Raw genomic sequence first — 20,021 nt, forward strand, 5'->3', positions numbered from 1 at the left:
GACTGACGTCTCTGCACCATTCCTTCACTTTCGCTGTGTTCTTCCCCTCGCCGCTCTCCTCCCCCTTTTCCTGCACCCGTGTACCGCCCTCCCCCCTCCCCCCGTTACGCCTGCTCCCACCTTCGTCCTCTGCCATCGCATTTTATCATGGCCACTTCCACGCACGCGTACGACCCTCCCCGCTAAACTCGCTCTTGCCCACATGTGCACTATGTAGCCGGTGTCTCACGTAGAACTATGGGCAAAATCCGCACCAAGACCGTGAAGCGTGCCTCCCGCCAGGTGGTGGAGAAGTACTACTCGAAGCTGAACTTCGACTTCTACCAGAACAAGCGCCTCGTCATGGACGTGACGATTGCTCGGTCTAAGAAGCTGAAGAACAAGATTGCCGGGTACGCGACCCACATCATGAAGCGCCTGGCCCGCGGCCCCGTGCGCGGCATCTCGCTGAAGCTGCAGGAGGAGGAGCGCGAGCGCCGCATGGACCACGCGCCCGCGACGTCCGATGTGGACAAGGTGATCCAGTCAGGCGTGAGCGTGGACAAGAAGACGATGCAGATGCTGCAGCGCCTGGAGATCGGCGTGCCTCGCCGTGTGAAGCGTGCTGATGCCACCGTGACGAAGCTGAAGGTGGCACCGCGCCGCCGCCCGCAGAAGAACGCCAAGTAGGTGCGCTGGCGATGTGTGTGTATGTGTGTGTGTGTCTGCGTGCGTACTCTTCAGGTGAGCGGGTGTGCGGTGGCTCTCAGTCGTTGCGCGCCTCGTTGTAGGGATCCTTTTCTGCTCGCTGCATGTGGGTGCAGCGCCCGGGTGGGCCTCCATCACGTGTCTGCGCGAGCGTATGTGTGGCTGGCCCCTCCCCTCCCCCGCCTGTCCTTTTTGTTCTTTTGTTTCCTCATTTCGATGATTTTTCACGCACGCTAAAAACTCCCAGCAGAAGAGCGGTGTCGGAAGCCAAATGCGCAGCACCCAACACCGGCAACTCGACAGGCGCTTGTTGGCGCGATGAGAGAGAGAGGAGGACAGGCTGAAGGGTCAATGAGGCATTCCATGAGGACTGCGCTCGAGCGTCGGTGAAGCACTGCATCACTGATGTGCTTGTTTCGGTGGGTTTCGGGCGCACTCATGTCTTGCAAAAGTTTTTCAGTGGTGAAGGTGCATGTGCCTTCTAGGCATGTTGTACTCCTTTCTCTCGCACGCATGGGCCCCCCGTCTCTTCATGTCCGATCTTTACCCACGCACGCACGGACGCAGCTCCACTGGTGTCTCTCCGTGATATGTCTTCGCTGTTTCTCATCTAAGTTCTCTGCGTATGCGCTCGCACGTGTTTCTGAGCTTGTGCTTGCCAAACAGGCATCTCTTTCTCGGGTTTCCTCTCTCCTTTCTATTTCACTAGAGCGCGTCATCTTCCCCCTGTTCTGTACTGCAGTGGCAGCGCATACAGGCACCCATACTCGCTCGCACGCACACTAACGCGCATTGCGTTGCAGCTCAAACTTCATTGATTCATCTCCGTCACCTCATTCTACCTTGTCGTCTACTGTTTGCTGGAGGTTTCTGTGGCACTTTTCTGCCTTTTTTTCTTCCCTTTTCCTCTTCGACTATGCACGACGATCACCTGCGCAGCTTCCGCCGCTACAGTCGGGTCTTTCCAACCACAGCGTACGCGCGCCACACGCCGCGAGTCGGCTGCTCTGTGGCAACGGATGCACGGTCTATCCCTTGTACCTCACCGTCAAACTCCGCGAACCGGACAAGCTCTGTGAAGATACTGGCGCTGCTGTGCTCCAAGGTGTCGCCGCACTCCTTCAATGCTGACACAACACCCGAGAAGTGCTCAACAATGCTGGCGTTGGCGCAGCCGCTCGCGGTGCCGCGCAAGCGCGCACGTGAGGAGTGTGTCGACGACGGAGACGCGTCTGCTTCGACACGGGCCTCTACCGTCTTGCCGGAGCCGCCGTGTAGGTTCGAAGGGAAGCGGAAGGGGTCACATTCCGATGGCTTATCTGCACCGTCGGAGTCGAGCGACCCACCGACGGCGGTCGCGTCAAGCGCTGCCGTCGAGCTAGAGACGGAGGCGCGCGCCATCGTGACCAATGCTGCCGAAGGAAGCGCTGCCGCAGCTGCCTCCTGTGACACCGTCGAGCCAGCGCCGACTGCCACCCTCTACGTGCGGGTGCAGTACGACAAGTCCCTCATCACAACGCTACCCATCGAGGTGATGCGAGCGCAGCACCCGCAGGTGCTCATCGACTATCTCCTCGCCATGTCTGTTTGGGCGTAGCGGCGGGTATGGGGACGCCTGGAGAGGCCGAGGAGGAGTACGCCACACTCGCCCCAGGGACTTATGGGCGAGAGCGCGGGGTCTTCTGTCTTCGCCAGGGTGGGCTGCACGCGCGAAAAGGAGGCTCTGGAGCCACATGCCTCACCAGACGCACGCGTGCGTGTGTATGGCGACGGTGTCGGTGACTGGCACGTGCGCGAGAAACCTACTCAGGTTGGTGTGGTCTCAACGAAGCGGCCCTCTTTTTGGAGGTCGTCAGCGCCGGGGTCTGCTGCGCCGTGTATGGATTTCCTACAGCGAACAACGTGCCGAGAGGCAATGCATAATACCCGGCAGGGCAAAGATGAGCGCGGGTGTGTAGGAGACAGCGCGCTGCCAGCTCACGTACCTTTTGCTGGTGCACACACACACACACACTCGCTTACTCTGCAGCTCTTTTACTCGGCTCATCGCATCGCGCATGGCTCAGTCGAGAAGCAGCTCTCTTTCTGATGCACCTCATCTGCCCCCCCCCCCCCCTCGTATACCTGTGTGGGGGTCTCTCTCCCTCTACACGCCCCCCTCTTGCTGTGTCTCTCGTACTACCTCTGTCTCTTTCCCCCCTTGGGGTTCCCTGGCTCTTCTCTCCTCTGTGCTCCTCCTTACACACGCACACTCATAGGCCACTGTTCATCCAGCTGCCGTACGAGCACACGCGCACATAACACAGTACGCGCTCATCACCCTCCCTTCTACCAACGATCTTCCGCGCGCCGCACCATGGCAGATTCAGAGGGAGGAGAACCGCAGGTTCTCAAGAAGCACCGCTGGGAGGACCCTACAGGCTTTGGCGGTGGCGACAGTGGTGGCGCAATGCCTACGACGACGCGCTGGAGCTCGGCTACACCGCGGCAGTATGGCGCCGATACACCGCGTCGCACACCGGTGCTGTCCAGTGAGACCTCCACCTGGCGCGGCATGACAACGCCAAACGCGACGCCGTACATGACGGACTGTATTCCAACACCGACATTCAGCACCAGCGGCATTAGTGGCATGGGCAGCAGCACGCCTTCCAACTTCGGCACCCCACGCATGGGCAGCAGTGGCATTACAGCCGGAGGCAGCACACCCCTCTTCGCCAGCGGCAGCACCCCACGTATGGGTGGGATTACCCCCATGTTCACCGGAGCAACCCCGGCGGCTGGGGCATCGTTTGGCGCCACCCCAAACTACCAATACGAAGGCGAGACACCACTGCAATCCCACTTCGCCTCTTCCGTCGAGACGCAGTCTATCTCGACGGCGGCCATCGAGGCCAAAGCGAAGATGCTGGAGAAGGAGTGGCGCCGCAAGAACAAGCGGCTCACAAGCGAGTACCTGGACAGCATCTTGCCTAGGGAGTTCTTCACCGTGGCGGCGGTGCCAGCCGACTACAATCCGTTGCCGCCGGAGGAGCCGAACTTTTACGAAATTGCCGTGCGCTCGATGGACGTGTTCGCGATGCAGGCCGGCGGTGCCTTGAGCGGCCCAGCGGCGGCGGTGACGGCCGGCGTGGACGCGAACGGGCAGCCCATCCGGTACGACATCCCGGAGGACATGGGTGACGGCATGCCCGCCATGAAGGTCGAGGACGCTGCCGTGTTCGTCGAGCTGCTCAAGTACCACAAAGCGGAGAAGATCCCTGATGAGCATTTGCCTTCCTACCTCCTTATGAAGAACCTCTTCAAGATCAAGAACGGTGACACAATGCAGCGCCGCGCCGGAACGCGTTATCTCCTCGACAAGGCTTCGATCTTCGGCAGCCACTTTATCTTCCAGCGTCTGAGCTATATCTGGAGCTCTGATATCCTCAACATTGAGGAGAAGCACTATTTCATCGACTTCATCAAGTCACTGCTTCAACAGATGGGCAAGGCGGCGCGGCAGTTCACCAAGGAGGTGATCCACCTGGTGGAGCCGCTGCTCACGGCGCACGAGCGCATTCTGCGGGACGACGGTAAACAGGTGCTGACTTTGCTGACGCGGGTTGTGGGGTTTCAAGCAGTGTTCGCGGTAATTCGTGAGGACTTTGGTCATGCCGAGAGCATCGTGCGTCGCCACACGGCTCGTGTCATGGCGGTGGTTGGGTACGCGGCCGGCACTGAGGAGGTGACGGCAGCGCTGCGCGACATGTCCTACTCTCCGCTGGCCCTTGCTCGTCAGACGGTCGTGCGCTCGATGGCGGAGCTGGCGAAGATGGTGGGCCACGCGTTGATTGCAGCGCTTCCGGAGATGGTGGCAATGCTGGAGCGTCTGCTGCGCGATGAGAAGCGCGTGCAGCGTGACGCAGCCTTAGCGGTGGCGGCGATTGCAGAGGCGACGGCGCCAGACGGCATTGAGGAGCTGGCGCCGCTGGTGGACGTCATCTGCGAGGAGTGCATGAAGGGCATCGGCAGCATGGCGTCGCCTTTCATTCAAGCCTTCGGTGCCTTGGTCCCACTCATGTCACCCTACGACGCGCAGGCCCGCACGGCGGCGATGATGCCGAACCTTGTGAACCAGTTCAGCACCCCCGAGGACGAATTCCGCCGCGTTCTCATATCCGTCGTGCGCAAGTGCGTGTTGGCAGAGGGCGTGACGCCGCATTTTATTCGGCAGACAATCGTCGAGCCCTTCTTTGAGGGCTTCTGGCGTGTGCGTCGCCTCGCCGCAGAGCGCCAGACATCAGGGAGTCTTGTGGCGACGACGGTGGAGATTGCGAAGAAGCTGGGCAGCGTGGATGTGCTCGTGAAGTTGTCGCCAGATATGAAGGATGAGAGTGAGGAATACCAGCGCATGGTGCTGACGGCCATCAAGAAGGTTGTGGACGCCACCGGGATGGAGGTGGCCCCCGACACACTTGTCACCTTCGTCCTCGACGGCGCCATCGCCGCCGTGCGCCAGGATGAGCTCGGCACGAGTAAGTTGGTGATGAACGTGCTTGCGACTATCTGCAACGCACTTGGGTCGCGGCTGCGACCGTACCTGAAACAGGTGTTCGACCTCATCAAGCGGCGCCGCGAGAATCGCGAGGCCTCGATGCGAGCACAGACGGCTGACCTCGTCTCGCGCATCGCCCATACCGTCATGCTGGCGGACGGCGCCGTATTCCTCCAGGACCTGGGGCTGAGCCTCTACGAGCGACTCGAGGACCCGGACGCGCGGGCGCTGAGTGCGAACTTGCGCGCGGTGCGCTCCATCCTAGCTGAGCTGGGTTCCCGCCGCTTCAAGCCTTCAGTGCGCGAGCTGTTGAAGCGGCTCACCTTCGTCATCAAGAGCCGCAACAGTCAGGTGCAGAACGGCGCCATTTCCCTGATCGAGGACATTGCCACTAACTACGACACCGATGTCGATGCGATCCACCTGCATCAGCTGGCGACCCGTGGGCTCTTCGAACTGCTCGACTCCCCGCAGCGGGCGACACGACACGCGTGCGCGCGCACCTTTGGTGTGATCGCCAAGAAGATTCGCCCCTTTGCCATCATCCTGGAGCTGGTGGACAACTTCCGACAGGACAAGCGTCAGATTCGCATTTGCACTGCCGTGGCCCTGAGCGCCATTGCGAAGGAGTGCGGCCCCTTCACCATCATCCCCTACCTACTGAACGAGTACAGGATCAGCGAGGGGAAGCAGGTGGCGGTCATTGTACAGCACTCGGTCCTCAAGGCGATCCGCTACATTTTCGAGGCTATTGGCTCGATCGGTAAGGAGTACGTGTACCCGATGATCCCGCTGCTGGAGCGAGCCTTGACGGAGACGAATATACAGATGCGACGCATGGCTGTGGAGGCAAGCCGCGCGATTCTGCTCGCTGTGGCCGGCAACGATGGCTTCGAAGACATCGCGCTGCACTTACTGAACTTCATCCACCCGAACATCGTGGAGTTATTGGCAAAGAATGAGGTCAAGATTGGCGAGGAGCGCCTAAAGATGGTGACGGCGGTCGTGAGCTACTACGAGGCGGCGCGGGTGGTGATCGAGCCGGGGAAGCTGCTGCAGTACCTTCTGCAGGGCCTGTTCCATCCAGCGCGCAAGGTACGCGACATCTACCGCCGCACATACAACCTGATCTACGTCGGCAGCCCAGAGAGCTTCGTCCCGTACTACCCACGCGTGGAGAGCGACGCCTCGCATACGTACGTGCGCCATGAGCTGGAGGTGCTCCTCTAGCAAACGGGAACACAGATGCCCAGAACAAGGGAGACGGACGCGCCCACTGAAGCTCTTCTGCGCAGCTGTCGAGCAGTGCCTGCCTACAAGGGGGGGGGGAGGAGGAGGCTGTATGTGACGCCGCTGGTTTGGAGTCTGGAGGGCGACTGTGTCACTCGGGTGTATCGGTGCGTGTCTTTCTCATCTCTGCGGGCGCAGGGTGCCGTCTGGCGTACACGCGCGCGAGCATGTATGGCGTATGCGCTGGCAGCGCTAATTTGAGTGGTAAGGGAGAAGCGAAAACAACAGCAAATAGGTGAAGCAAGACATCGACACACGCCTGCGCACGTGGCAACGTATGAAGGTGCCTCATCATGAGGCCATTGAGGCCCGCTGCTGGGGGGGGGGCACTGGCCCTGGTGCACATCCGTACTTCACGGACAGACACCCCAAATACTGTGGGGCCGAGGTGTGACCGGGGGGTGGTGGCGGTGGTGGCTGGTGTGTGAGTGAGAAGCGCTCCGTTGGCTTTGTGCTTTGGATGTGCAGGGGTGGGTGGGGGCGGGGATCAGGCAGCGATGCTTGGGTGTCTAGCTGGTGTGAGAGAGGCTCCTCGCTGCCTGTATGTGCGTGCGTGTGGATATGCGTTCCTCGTACCCCCACCCCTTTCTGTTGGTATCTGTGGTGGGCTTGGTACTCACTGCCATCAAGCCGTAGTCTTCTACAGTCTCTTTCCTTGCCTCGCCCCCCTCTCCGTCACTAACCCCACCCTCTGCGCTCCTCGACACACCCGTGCAGCCACACATGCATAGAAATGCGCAGCGAGATGTGCGAGCAACACCGAGTGCTGCCATCACGCCCCCGTGCGCGCACCGTCACACGATCGTGAGCAGAGAAAGTCACGGAGAAAGCGAGCAAAAAAGCTGCTGGAGCGAGAGGGAAAGAGGGAGGGCTGCAGGGTTGTTCTCACGTGACCGAAACGTGTCTATGTGTGTCTTGTGTGTCACAGGCGACTTGACGGACCGGCGCACTCACTCACTCATTCACCTGCCTGTCTGCCTCACCGCTCCTCCCCCCTCCTTCCGCCTCTCACCACGCCACCATTGCCGTTTTCTCTCTCCTTTCTTCAGGCCGTGCGCTGATGAGCGGTGCGTCTTCTTTTTCGCTACAGCGCCGCCGTGGCTGCTGGTGCTGCTCGGGCGCCTTTTCAAAGTCGTTGCCACACACGAGTGCCCACAAAAATTCCACCTCGCTCTTCTCGTTCCCCCTTCTCTCCATCTTCCCCCCCCTCTCTCTCACATCCCTTCCAGTACGCCCACGCACTCCTGGCTCTACTCAACTGCTTCGTGTATCTCCCCATCTTGCCTTTCTTCTCGCCCCCTCCGGTGAAGAGTTGCACGCTTTGCTCTGCTTCGGCCTTCTTAAGTCCTCTTCTCCCCATCCCCACGACCTACACGTCTCCACACACGCCCACGTGCGTAGCGGAGAGAGAGAGAGAGTCCAGCGCATATAAACCAAGAAAAGGGGCGGCACAGGGTCACGCTTCGATCTCGTCCTACTCTCCGTCTCCCCCCTTCCTTCCCCCTCTCTCGCTCGCTCGCTCGCTCGGTCTCTCTATCTCAAAGGGCAGGGAAAAGAGGGCAGAAGAGAGTCTCATACACCGCGCTTGCTCTCTCCACAGTGTTACTATTTTGACTCGTCGCCGGCGCCATGTTCAACTCGGCCCATGCGGTGCTGGATTTCTCTTTTGCCCCTGGCAGAGATCGAGATCTGTCCGATCTGCCGTTCGAGGCAAGAATGTTGCAGGATCTGGCGGCAGAGGAGGTGCGCGAGCTGAACGTGACGCATGCGCAGGTACTCAGCCTCACCTCTGCCCCCGGTGCCCTCATCAACGATGTGCTGCAACACGTCACGGTGCTACGCGCAGCGCACAACAGCATTAGCAGCCTTCACGGGATCGAGGCGTTTTGTGCGCTGGAGGTACTTGACCTCCGCCACAACCGCCTTCGGGTTGTGGATGCACATGCGGCATCGCTACTCAGGACGCTGAAGCAGCTGCGCAGTGTAGACTTCTCTTATAACAACATGAGCCTGTTTGATCTGGACGGCTCTGTCGGTGCGCCGTCCTCCAGGGCCACCGGACTAGGCGCAGGTGCGGCGCCGTCGTCTTCAAGGAGCGGCTCTGGGAATGGCAGTGGCCGCCTCTCCCTCTCCCTTGTCGACCCATCCGACAGTTTGCTCTCTTTGACTACCATGAACTTATCTCACAACGCGTTCATTGACCTCCCAAGCCTGCGCAGTACGCCGTGCCTGCAGGTGCTGAACATGAGCCACAATAGGCTAGATGCCCTCGTCGACTTCGACATGCGTCTGCCGCTTCTCTCGCTGCACTCGCTGGCGCTGCACTCGAATCAGCTGCGAACTGCCACATCGCTGGTGCCCTTGTGTGCCCTGGCGGCCACGCTCAAACACGTGCAGGTCTTTCGCAATCCTTTCACGCTTATGCAAAGTAGATCCAAGGCCGCTGTTGGCACCATCACCAGCAGCGGACCCGCCCATCAGTCGGGAGGTGCGCTGGATGAGTCGATGTGGTGGCGCCCCTTCTTGCTGTGGCTCTGCCCGCTGCTTGTCACTGTTGACCAGGTGGAATTTACGGCGGGCGAGCGGCGAGTGGCGGGCGTCATGCTGTTCCGCGAGAACGGCTTACTCTCCAGGTCACGCTTGGAGTATATGAACCCGCAGCGGAAGGACGACCTGGAGGCGTACCTGCGGCGCAAGAGCGAGTCCATCATGCCTCCGCACGACGCAATGACGATCATAGACAACATTGAGCGGCAGGAGAAGTTGCAGGAGTGCTCGCGTGGCGTGCGGGAGAGCGACACTGGCGAGGTAGGACAGATGGTGCTGCCCATCTCTCGCATGAACCCCCCTCGGATTCGTGAGGCGGCGCCACCGCACCGCCTCACTAACGGCATCCTGACCACATCACCGAGCACGTACCATGATCCCTTGGCGCCGGACGTAGTCGAGCCATCCACGGCAGAGACGACGTGGGTGGCGCAGTCTTCGCCCGGAGCAGGTGATGCGACGAACCGATCCTTGTCTGGCGGTCGTGTTGTGATGTTTACTGGGGAGACACCGCTTTGCATGAGTCCCCACCCCAACGCCGTGCTGGCCCCAAACCACAGCCACCAACGTGCACCGCCCGCCTCCATGACGAGCTTCGTGCGCGCAGTGCAAAGGAAACTGCGGTCATTGGAGGAGGTAGTGGCGGTGCTGTGGCGCGCTGACCTGTCGCGGCGCATTGCGGCCGCCATTGTTATTCAGCGCTACATGCGAGGTGCGTTGGCGCGCATGCACCTGTCCGAGGAGGAGGCAGAGTGCTGTCGCTTCATTCGATACCAGCTTCAACAGACGACTGTTGCGCAGGCAGCGCATGGGGTCAGCAGAAGAGCAGCACATGTGGGCGCCCGTGACGCTGGCGGCGCCAGCAGTGATAGCGTGGCGACGAGGAGCGCGAACCAGCGTCACTCGTTGTTGGAGCCGGCCGAAGACACCTGCTCAAACATGCAGGAGATTCTCATCTCCATGCGTAGCCTACAGGAGGTGATGAGTAATATGTGGGTCGATCTCGAGGAGTATCGCGCGATGGCGGACCGTGAGCAGCGGCGCGCTGCTGTTTTTATTCAGCGACACTACCGCGGCTATCGCGCACGCTGTGAGTACGGGAGAGTTTTGAAGCATCGCCGTTCATCGCCACCACCTGCGTCGTCGTGCACCACTGCATGTCAGTGCGCTTCAGAAACCGCTTCTCTGCAGCAGGTGGTGAGTGAGCTGCGTAGCGAGGTGCGGGAGCTACGTGAGCTTCTCCAGCAGAAAACGCACCAACAACGACTGGCCACTTGCGGCGACCCGGAGAAGGCCATAGACGAAATTGTTCGCAAATACGAGCAGCGAAGCAGTGCGGCTCAACAAGCTGAGCCGACGGACCCCCCGAACCTGCACGATGACACCCAACCTTCCAGTGCCATGCCAAGCTTCACCGAGCCAGCAGTTGACGTCGGCGCGTCACAGGAGAAGGCGGCGACTGTCATTGCCCAGGATCAAGGCCTGCTGATGAAGGGCAACAGCTACGAGGAGGGCGCCGTGAGGGTGTCGAAGAACATGCCACACTTCACCGAGCAGACTTCTTCGCTCGACAGCATGTCTCAGAAACGAGAATATGCGCCGGGCCAGCCGACGCTTATCACAAAGCCACGGCCAAGGCTGGAGAGCATGGAGAACTCTAGGCAAGCTCGAAATGAGTGCGTGAAGCTGGATTGATGCCACAGGGCTCGTCCTGGTGTACCCATCCCTGTTATCCACGCCCTCCTCTCACCGTCTCCCTAGAGTGAAACAGAAGGAGCCAATATCTTTGGCCATATCATCGTCGTGGCTCGAAAAGCGAACGGTGCTGGAGGCGAAGGGCGAGTGACTTCTCTCATTTTTCTCGCTTTGGCGGTGTGTCGCGTCATCGTTGGTGCTCGTGTTGTCGAGTTCGGGAATGCGGGGCACGCGGGGGGGGGAGGAGGAGGAGGAGGAGGAGGAGGGAGAGAGAGGGGGGCCGCGTGCATGTGTGTAGGCGGTGGGTGAGTGAGAAGAGCATTCGAGGTGTCTCATCTGCACTCAAAGGGAGAAGGAGGGAGGGAAACGAAGAGGCACGGGGCTTGATGACTTGCTAAGTTCACTTCTCTGTGCGCATCTTTTCGGTTTCTCTACCTCCCTTCTCCACCACCTCTTCCTCCCTCTTGCAGCGTGCGTGCCTGTGTGGTGAGGGGCGCGTGTGTGTAGGCGGCCGCATTTTGTGCAGGTATTGTGCCGCCCCCGCCGCCTCCTCCCCCCACACCTCCTCATCCGTGTAGTGTAGATGTGGCTCTGTGTGAATCGCATGTGCACGTTTGCGTGTGTGGCAGAGTCACCACCGCCACGACACAACGTCTCCCCCCTCAACTCAGTCCGATAACGCAGCTACAGCGTGTCAACGCAGAATACAAAGAAGGACGAAGCCTCCACAGCAGCGCCTTTCTATTTTCCCTTTCCCATTTGAGCGAGATGAGGAGTGGCGCTCGAGCGACGCAGTAGAAGCCTGATGCTGAACTCTGCGAGGAGCGTGTCGGTTTTTCTCTCAGCTCTTTGGCTTACGTGTGCATGCATGGCACTGGCAGGCACCAGCACTCGTGCATCTCTCCTTCCGACGCAGTTCCCCACGATGATAGCTGGTTGGCGACTGGCACCTAACGTGTAGCTGCTTCGCTGCTTCCCTCTCTCTGTCTTGTGTAGTTTATCAGCAAGCGAGCTTCCTTTATCTTTCGCACATGTTTTCTCTCTTTTTCTCTGCTGTGTGCCTTACTAGGGCCTCACTGACATGCGCCTGTGCGCTGTTGCACGTGGCATCATGGGATGCATACGGCGTACGCCCGCGTGGTTGCCCGTCTCTTCCTCCTTTCACTTCGGTGCACGCGAGCTGAAGAGGAGTCACCACCGCAGCGCTCACTTGTACGCTCTCTCCCTCCTCCTCCTCCCCTCCTTCCCCCCAACTGCAGCTGTGACTGCTCATTAGCTCGGTGCGCACACGCGCAAAGGACAGACGCGAGAGGAGGCCGCCTTTTAGGCGCTGTATGATGGTCGCTACGCTCGTCCACACGCCACCACCGGTGGTGGAGAACTTCTACCAGAGCAGCTTCAAGCAGCTCAGCATGGCACAGCAGAAACAAGTGGGGCTTCTCGTGGGGGTGGCCGTCGCAGATGCAGCGGCGCGCCCGCTGAACGGCTACAGCCAAGAACAAGTGGAGACGTACCTGAAAAACAAGCGTGAGGAGACTCGTGGTGCGGCCTCAGGGCCAACTACCGTGGCAGAGACAGAGAGCAGCTTCTTGGCGTTTGCACGCGTGCCACCGCAGGAGATCAAGGTGCGCAACGATGCTGAGCACAGCAGCGAAGATAGATCCCCAGTTGCATCTTCATCGTTGTTGGCCTCGTCTTCTGCCCCCCACTTCGTTCACTCCTTTACATATCAGTTGTACTTCGAGGTGCTGCGCGCTATGAGTAGTGCACGTGGCGAGTTCGCTGTAGACTACGTGCAGGAACGCCTTGTCCGCGTTGCTGCGGAGGTGGACGCGCAGCAGACGTTCGCCGCCGAGCATGCATCGCTCCTGCACACTCTCTGCACGCTGCTGCCCACCCCCGCCATCTATCCCTATGCCAGTGACGCCGCGCTACGAAGGTACCTCGAACCGTTCACTGCGTTCCTCACAGAGTCTCCAATGCCCCTGCAAGTGGTCGATGCCGACTGCGGGTCGTTTGCTGAGGCTGCTGCCACCGAGCGGGCGGCGGTGCGGGACTACACCTTCTCTGTACTCGGCGTCGTGCTACGACAGCTGCAAAGCAACCCCGATGCCACGCGCAACGCAGCATTCATGGCGGTACCTGGCACTGGCGCGGTGTTCCCGGCAGATGTGCGGCCCTTCGTTCCATCCACTGTGGCCGCGTCTGCGGAGACTCGCGCGTCGCCTTGCAGAGTACAGCGACACGTAACCACCCGTACCACTTCAATGAGCTCCTCAGCCATGGCTGGCACTGGGTGGCTACCGCGGCGATGCACGGCGGCGGACACTGCCACGGTGTGTGAGGGGCTCAGCATTGCTCGTGGCCCCGTTACGTTTGCGCAGGGAGTCGCGCAGGCGATCCGACTCGGGGGCCCAACGTGCCAGCGAGCTATGCTGGTCGGCGCGTTGCTGGGGGCAAAGCTTGGTGTGCGACACATTCCGATGGAGTGGCTGAGTGCCACGGCCGATCACAAGCCTGTGTCCACGATGGCACTGGAGGTGGCGCAGTGGAGTTGGAACCCCCCACACCACTAAAGCGTTGATCCGTTGTCCCTGGGAGGCAACAGAAGCTCCGCGGAGAGTCACATCCTCGATGCAGCAAGCGTGCATGTGAGATTTGCTTTCGCTATTGCCCATCCCCCCTCATCGGTGCGCGCATGCCATGCCACAGAGACGAAGTTGCTTAATGGGTCTTCACGGAATCTCCTTTACTGGTGTCCCCCTTCTCTGCGTAAGCGGATGAGCCGTGCGTGTGTGTACGCGGCTGCCTTAACATGGGCAGTTGTATGTGTGTGTGTGTGTGGAGCGCTGAGGGGCAGTGGAGGAAGGCAAAAGGTGGGAGAAGTGGGCAGTGATGTGAGACACGGGACACAGCGAGGCAGCCGCGAACAAGTGGCAGCTGTGTTGGGGCCTGTCTGCTCACTTTCTCTCGGCTCCTTCTTTCTGCTTTTCTCTTCCTACTCGGAGACGCCAGTGGGTGAGTGCCCGTAAAGCCGAAGCATTCAATCCATGAGCGGGTGCTCGTCAGATGTGTGCGCGTTCCATCCATCCACCCACCCACCCACACCCACACGCACAGAAGAGCGAAGAGGAGAGGAGAGGAGCTGTCGTGCAGAGAAGAGAGGGAGCGAGACACGGTTGCAGTTGTCCTGTACTGTGCAATGAGCGCAACTGACGTGCAGCGTCGCGGGTTTTGCTTTCTCCGTCCTTCTTACGTGGTCACATGTTTGAGGTGCAGCCGTCCATGCTTCTATGCACTTCGTGTTGCCCATCCCTCCCTTCCCTCCCCTTCCTTGATGACCTACATGACCACTGCGGTTCATACTACGACGATGCGTCTACCTTTCCCCACTAGCCGATCTCCTCTCTTTTCACGCTGTTCCTCCCCTCTCTTCTCTCGAGTTGCGCAACAGCTTACTCAGTGTATCCTCTGCCACCGACTCACCACAAATGTTCACTGAAACGCAGCCGAAGGAGGTTGTGCTGCAGGGCGCACGCAAAGCCTCGCCGACTTTCGCCAAAGATGCGGGTATCGTACAGGCTGCTGCCACAATGGTACACAAAGTAGGAGTAAGTGAGCCGATGAAGGCTCAACGAGGCAGCAGCGCCACCTGCGGCGGCGGTGCACTTCCACCGATACACACCAAGACAGCGTCGACGAGCGAGACAGCCGTGGTGCCGCGCCCGCGGAAGCAGCGACCGCTCTCTGACTTCCAAGAGCTGCATCAAAGGCTCGTCGCGGATGGACAGGCCTTTCCTGTGATGCTTCCAGCGGTGGGCGACCTGCCTGGCCAGCGCCCCTCGGCTGCTCTCGGCATCGCCTCTACCTTGAGGAGCGGCGATGAAGTGCCCTCCTCCTCTTTTAGTCCAGCGCCTCGGCGGCCCCCGTCTACCAGTCGCCCCGCAGCGCGACACCGCCGCATGCACGCTTCGCTTCCTCGGCAGGCACGTCAGCCCAGCACCAGCCCGAACGGCTTGAGAGCCACCTCTACGCGAGCAAGCGGTGTTGGTTGGATGGAGAGGCGACGTCACAGCGGTCAGGCCTCGCGGCGGACCGGGCTCAAGTCGTTGAAGCAGCAGGTGGAGGGCGATGAGGCGGCCGCTGACCAGTTGATGCAGGCTGGAAACACCGGTGGAGCGCTCATGCTCCTGAGCCACACGCTGAAGAGCGTGCTGGACTATCGCGTCTCGCTGAACAGTGGGAGCAGTCGAATCAACGTTGTCGGCAGCACTGTATCGGCGCGCGCAGCTCCGGCTGCGCCGCCACCAGGTGAGCCCGGGGCCGCATGGGCCGCGAAGACAGCCCAGCGACTTGCCGAGGTCTACACCGTTATTGCCAACAATGCGGGAGTGCGGTGCAGCACGGCAGCCGAACCGATCCAGATCCAGGAGGCGTACTTCCAAGCCGCGATGCGCTACGTGGTGAAGAAATCGACCGAGGACCTATTTTCTGAGTGGACAGCGGGCAGCGCTGCGGCGACGAGTAAGGGGCAATCACCCCATCCACCACAGCCACAGTCACACCGCCGCCTCCCGGCAAGGTCGGCGGCCCCGCCATCAGCACGCGAGCCTCCCTCGTGCTTTTCGTCAACCTGCCCAGGCAAGAGCAAGGATGGTGACCAGCAGCAGAACGAGCAACCCGCGGTTGTTCGTCGCCTGCTCCGCTGCGCTGTCCGCACCAATGCCGCCGTGTGCCTCGGCGATAGCGCAACGCTGGGAGGACAGGCCCGCATTATCTATGAGTTATTGAAAGCGTTGGCCGAGTCAGACGGCGTATGGAGCATGACAGTGTTGTACAACTTGGCGGTTGCATTTCTGCGGGTTGGCGGCTACGACGACGCTGCGGAGGCGATTGCGCGGTTCATGGAGTTGAGCTGGCACTACCTCGAGTGGGCGCAGCACATGCACGAGACGGACGATGATGGCAGCGTGACAAGCGTCACCGCGGCTGTGCACACGCAGGCGGCGCTGCAGCTAATCTGCGGACACCACTTCATCGCTGCGATGGCGGCCTGGTGTGAACCGCACGGCCTCACGGAGCTGTACCACTGCGAGCTCGCCAGTGCCTGCGCGGAGCGCTATCTGGACCATGCCGACAAGGCTCAGCGGGAGTGTCAGCACCGTCTCGCCGCAGCTCAGGCGAGGGCTGCTGCTGCTGGCGCCAGCGCTCCAGAAGAATCCACCAGGACCGCCACAGATGGACCCCCGACGCTGCTCTTGCTACCGTACATGACACAGGACTTGGTTTTCTCTTGCCCCTCGTCGACAGCGGTGGCGGCGATGGGTGGTGTTGCGTCCACCACCGTCACGGTACACCTGCTGGTTGAGGCGCTTGCCGCCTCGTCCTCACTTAGCGCGTCTCTGCCAGCAGAGGTGAGGGCGTACGTGCGGGAGGTGCAAAAGGGGGATGCCTTGCGGTACTGGGCACGTGCGGCACTGCGCGCTGGTGCGTCGCCGCCGTTCTTGTCGGCTGCCGTAGCCGCCTCAACTGCTACACCGGTGCCGCCGGCCCTCGTGGTGTTACTGAACCACAGAGAGGAGGGTGAGGATGTGTGGACACGAGAGTCCTGGATGACATCGCAGGTTCGCAAGGTCGCTGCGGACGACGCCTCGAGTTCACTTCGGCGACTGCTCTCCGCCGCAACGACGACAGGTGTAAGTTGCGCCTCGGTTATTGCTCTGACTTCACAGCGTTTTGGAGCCGTGCCGGGCATGCAACCAGATGCCTCCGCCTCCCTCATTGCCCCCGCCGCGCCGACGCCGCATTATGAGCTCGGCGCTTCATCGGGCGCGCCAAGCCCGCGCAAGTCGAGCAAGCCCGCGCCGCTCTTCGTCACGACGCTCCCCAGCAGCGCCTACGACCGGTACCGCAAGCTCCGCGATGGCGTCGTCACTCAGCTAGGGAACGCAGAGCAGATGGTGCAGCAGGGGGCAGGGGTGGAGGATGCGGTGGAGCTACTTGCTGTGGAGGGTGATGCGAAAGTTGCGGCGCGCACCGAAAGAGCCCGCTCTTGCTCCATGGCGGTGTCAAAGAGCTTACCGGCAGACGCAGCAGCCGTGCACTCACGCGAGCGGCACATGACGACTCTCTTCGTCGGTGCATCAGGCACCGCCACCTCTCCGGCGGCATCTTTGCCGCGTGAGGTCCGAGGTGGCGATATTACCGCTGCATGCGGCTTTCTGGGGGAAGAGATGCCGGAGTACCACGACGCGAGGAGCGTCACCACCACTGCCGCCCTCGATCATACGCTGCTGGGTGTACCTATCCGCCCCTCGGAGCTGCTGCGGCAGCTAGACTGGGAGACGGAGGCGCGCTACTCCCGTCTCGTTGCGGACCCCCTCGCAGACCTACAGCGGGTCGCCTCGACGTGCATCCAGGGATGGTGGCGCATGCAGCTCGCGCGGCAGGTGCGGCGCCGTCGTGCGGCGGACGTCGAGACATGTCTTCGCCGGGACGCCGCAGCTGTCCGCATTCAGAGTGGCCTTCGGCACTGGAAGGAGTGCGCACCTGCCAAGAGAGAACTACACCGTCTGCGTGCCTATCGAGAGCGAGTGCGCAGCACCACCATTCTGCAAGCCTTCGTGCAGCAACGCGCCAGTGTGGAGGTGTGGGGGCGCGCCTGCTTGGTGTGGTACAAGGTCCTCGTGAAGCAGCGGGAGATGGAGGCACGACGCGCGGCAGCCGCTGTCACTCTCCAGAGTTGGTGGCGGATGCACATGGCCCGCAGGCAGCTGTGCGACTCTGTGACCGCCGTCATTCGCCTTCAGTGTTGGTGGCGCTGCGCACTGGCACGGCGTGAGCTGCGCACGCGCCACGTGCACCATCGCCTCGCACAGGAGCAGTGGCGGTACGAGCGACTTCCGCAGATTATCTTGGTTCAGCGTTGGTGGCGCGCCTGTCGCTCTCGCTGGGCAGTCGGCGACCTGCTCTGCCAGCGACAGCGCTCTCTGGAGGGGTACCTGAGGGCACTGGAATCCAGCTACGACGCAGTCATGCGCACGCATCTACGCAGCGTGGAGAACGTGGAGGCGGCAATGCGCTGCGTCCTGGCGGCGCTGGCTGGTGCACGAGACCGCCGCCAACTCGGTCAGCTCGCCATGCGCGCGCGGGTGCGGCAGCGTGCTGTGCACAGCTTTGTGCTTCAGTGGCGCGGTCGAGAGGAGATGCGGCAACTTCGCCGGGACCGGGCTGCAGCGCTGGCTCTGCAGAGGCGACGGGAGGAGGTTGCCGTGGCGACGGTGACCCTGCAGTCATGGGTGCGCTCGTGGCTGCCGCGCCGCTGCGCAGCACGGGAGCGCGCCAGCAGGGCCTTCCAGCATGCGTGTGCGCTCAAAATTTGGGATGCCTTTCGCCACTACCGTGCGCGACAAGCCCTGGTCAGCGGACGAACGCAGTGCGGCATGCTTGGCGTGGTTCGCCGCCTTGCGGAGGTGCGAAACGACGCCGCAACGCGCATTCAATCCATGTGGCGCATGCATTGCACGCAGCGTGAGTTTTTCGATCTCCTCAAGTTTATGCTCAGGGATCGACACGAGTATGCGACGGCCGTGCAGCGCTGCTGGAGAGGGCACTACGCACGAGCCGTGCTTGCCCCTCGGCGAGCGGCGCGCGTCCGGGAGTACGAGGCCCGCCTGCAGGATCGCACAGTGCTCCAGTGTGCCGCTGTGCGGGCGCAGTCCTTCTACCGCATGTACCGTACTCGCATCCAGCTGCTGCGGCTAGGCGTGCTTCTGCCACCGACTTTTATGCACCGCATCACCGCTGCTCGCCGCATCCAGACGAGCTGGCGCACCTACACTGCTTACCGGCATGTGCTATACCTTCGCCTGCAGCGCAGCTACGCGTTCAAGCTGGTACAGTCGCAGGAGGCGCTGCACACCTACGCTACACTCATCCAAGCCGCTGCTCGATCGTACCTCGTGCGCCGTGGTCGGCTGCCTCGACCTGAGCCGGCACCCAATGTGCTCGTGTCTGTAAAGACGTCCACCAAGCTGCCTATTCCGCGTCCTCCTTCCCTACCTCGCGCTCGTGTGGCTCCTGAATCTGGCTCGACCCCGCTACACAGTGTAACCTCCGGTGGACACGGTGTCGAGACTTCGCCGACGTCGCTGGCGCTCATGAGGGCGCCGGCTACCGTCCTGCAGACCATCGCTATGCCAATGGTTAGCAGCTGTTGCACCACTGCGGCGGTGCACAGCAGTCCGCCTGACTTTGGTGACCGGCCCTCCGCCCCCTCCCTCGTCACCGTCGTCAGCCCCACTCTCTTTCAGACGACGAGGGCAGCGAAGAGCTGCAGCAACTCAGCCTCTCTTTCCTGCCTTAGCAGTACACCTGATAAGCCGCTTTACTTGTTGCAGAGTGACAGCACCGATGGCGCGTGGTCGGCGCGCAGTGCACGTCACCCAGCCTCCTCGTCAGGCGAAAGGGCTGCGATAGATTCCCAGCAGGTCGTAGCATCATCGCATGACACGGCACGCTTGTCCGCTCCGACGAAGGACTCAGTCGCTGAAACCACAGCCTATTCAGCCGATCCAGAGTCGGACGTGCAGGCCATGATGGAGCTTCCTGTGGCGCAGTGCAGTATTGCGTGTTCCTCCTCGCTCTGCCACCACACTCCGCAAGAGGTGGAGGCCGCGGTGCGTATTCAAGCCTCATGGCGCGGCTACCGCGTACGCTGCACCATCGAGTTCTACTACGAGGAGTACTACGAAGAGGTAGATGAGGAGGGGGAAGAGGTGATGGAGGAGAAGAGTCAGTACACCAACACCCTCTCACTAAGCGAGAGCAGGGAGCGGTGGGACATGGTTCATCATCTCTGACCCGCACAAGAGGTTCCCTCACCCCCTTTCCCCACAGTGACCTTCTCGTCTCGTATCTGTTGGTGAGTGAGCTACGCGTACATGTGTGTGTGTGTGTGTGTGTGTGTGTGTTTGGCCTCGTTTGTTTGCTTTTCTTTTATGTTCCTGCTCGGTATCCCGATGTAAATTAGCGTCTTGGGGCGTAGTTGCGCGGCACCGCTCACCGCCGCAACTCCCCTCTCTTCCCCCTTTCGCCCTTCTTTGCGGCCCTCCCCCCTCTTGCCTCTCTCCCCCCACTGTACATCTTTGTTTGTTCCTTCACGTCCGTGCTCTGGTGCGGTGTCACCGCTATGCGTGTAGTTTGCGTGGTACCCCCACTCTTTATGTAGGCGCGGGTATGCACATGTATGGAGACATTTCATTTC

The 20,021-nt window shown here is 61.1% G+C and overlaps 6 protein-coding genes across 6 annotated transcripts; all 6 read left to right on the top strand.

Annotated features, from left to right (window-relative positions):
- Nucleotides 1-237: 237 nt before the first annotated feature.
- LBRM_28_2770 (putative 40S ribosomal protein S17) lies at nt 238-669 on the top strand (the record flags this gene model as incomplete). The annotated part of the gene is made up of 1 exon (XM_001566253.1): nt 238-669. The coding sequence occupies one exon, from the start codon at nt 238-240 to the stop codon at nt 667-669; it is 432 nt and encodes a 143-aa protein (XP_001566303.1).
- A 934-nt stretch (nt 670-1,603) lies between these two features.
- LBRM_28_2780 (conserved hypothetical protein) lies at nt 1,604-2,284 on the top strand (the record flags this gene model as incomplete). The annotated part of the gene is made up of 1 exon (XM_001566254.1): nt 1,604-2,284. The coding sequence occupies one exon, from the start codon at nt 1,604-1,606 to the stop codon at nt 2,282-2,284; it is 681 nt and encodes a 226-aa protein (XP_001566304.1).
- A 984-nt stretch (nt 2,285-3,268) lies between these two features.
- On the top strand, nt 3,269-6,454 carry LBRM_28_2790 (putative splicing factor 3B subunit 1; the record flags this gene model as incomplete). Its single annotated transcript, XM_001566255.1, has 1 exon — nt 3,269-6,454. The coding sequence occupies one exon, from the start codon at nt 3,269-3,271 to the stop codon at nt 6,452-6,454; it is 3,186 nt and encodes a 1,061-aa protein (XP_001566305.1).
- Nucleotides 6,455-8,143: 1,689 nt separating this feature from the next.
- On the top strand, nt 8,144-10,756 carry LBRM_28_2800 (putative leucine-rich repeat protein; the record flags this gene model as incomplete). Its single annotated transcript, XM_001566256.2, has 1 exon — nt 8,144-10,756. One exon carries the CDS (start codon nt 8,144-8,146, stop codon nt 10,754-10,756), a length of 2,613 nt encoding a protein of 870 aa, XP_001566306.1.
- A 1,334-nt stretch (nt 10,757-12,090) lies between these two features.
- Nucleotides 12,091-13,332, top strand: LBRM_28_2810 (conserved hypothetical protein; the record flags this gene model as incomplete). The annotated part of the gene is made up of 1 exon (XM_001566257.1): nt 12,091-13,332. One exon carries the CDS (start codon nt 12,091-12,093, stop codon nt 13,330-13,332), a length of 1,242 nt encoding a protein of 413 aa, XP_001566307.1.
- Nucleotides 13,333-14,247: 915 nt separating this feature from the next.
- LBRM_28_2820 (conserved hypothetical protein) lies at nt 14,248-19,617 on the top strand (the record flags this gene model as incomplete). The annotated part of the gene is made up of 1 exon (XM_001566258.1): nt 14,248-19,617. One exon carries the CDS (start codon nt 14,248-14,250, stop codon nt 19,615-19,617), a length of 5,370 nt encoding a protein of 1,789 aa, XP_001566308.1.
- Nucleotides 19,618-20,021: the final 404 nt, after the last annotated feature.

The sequence above is a fragment of the Leishmania braziliensis genome, chromosome 28 (assembly GCF_000002845.2).
Source record: "Leishmania braziliensis MHOM/BR/75/M2904 complete genome, chromosome 28".
Classification (NCBI taxonomy): domain Eukaryota; phylum Euglenozoa; class Kinetoplastea; order Trypanosomatida; family Trypanosomatidae; genus Leishmania; species Leishmania braziliensis.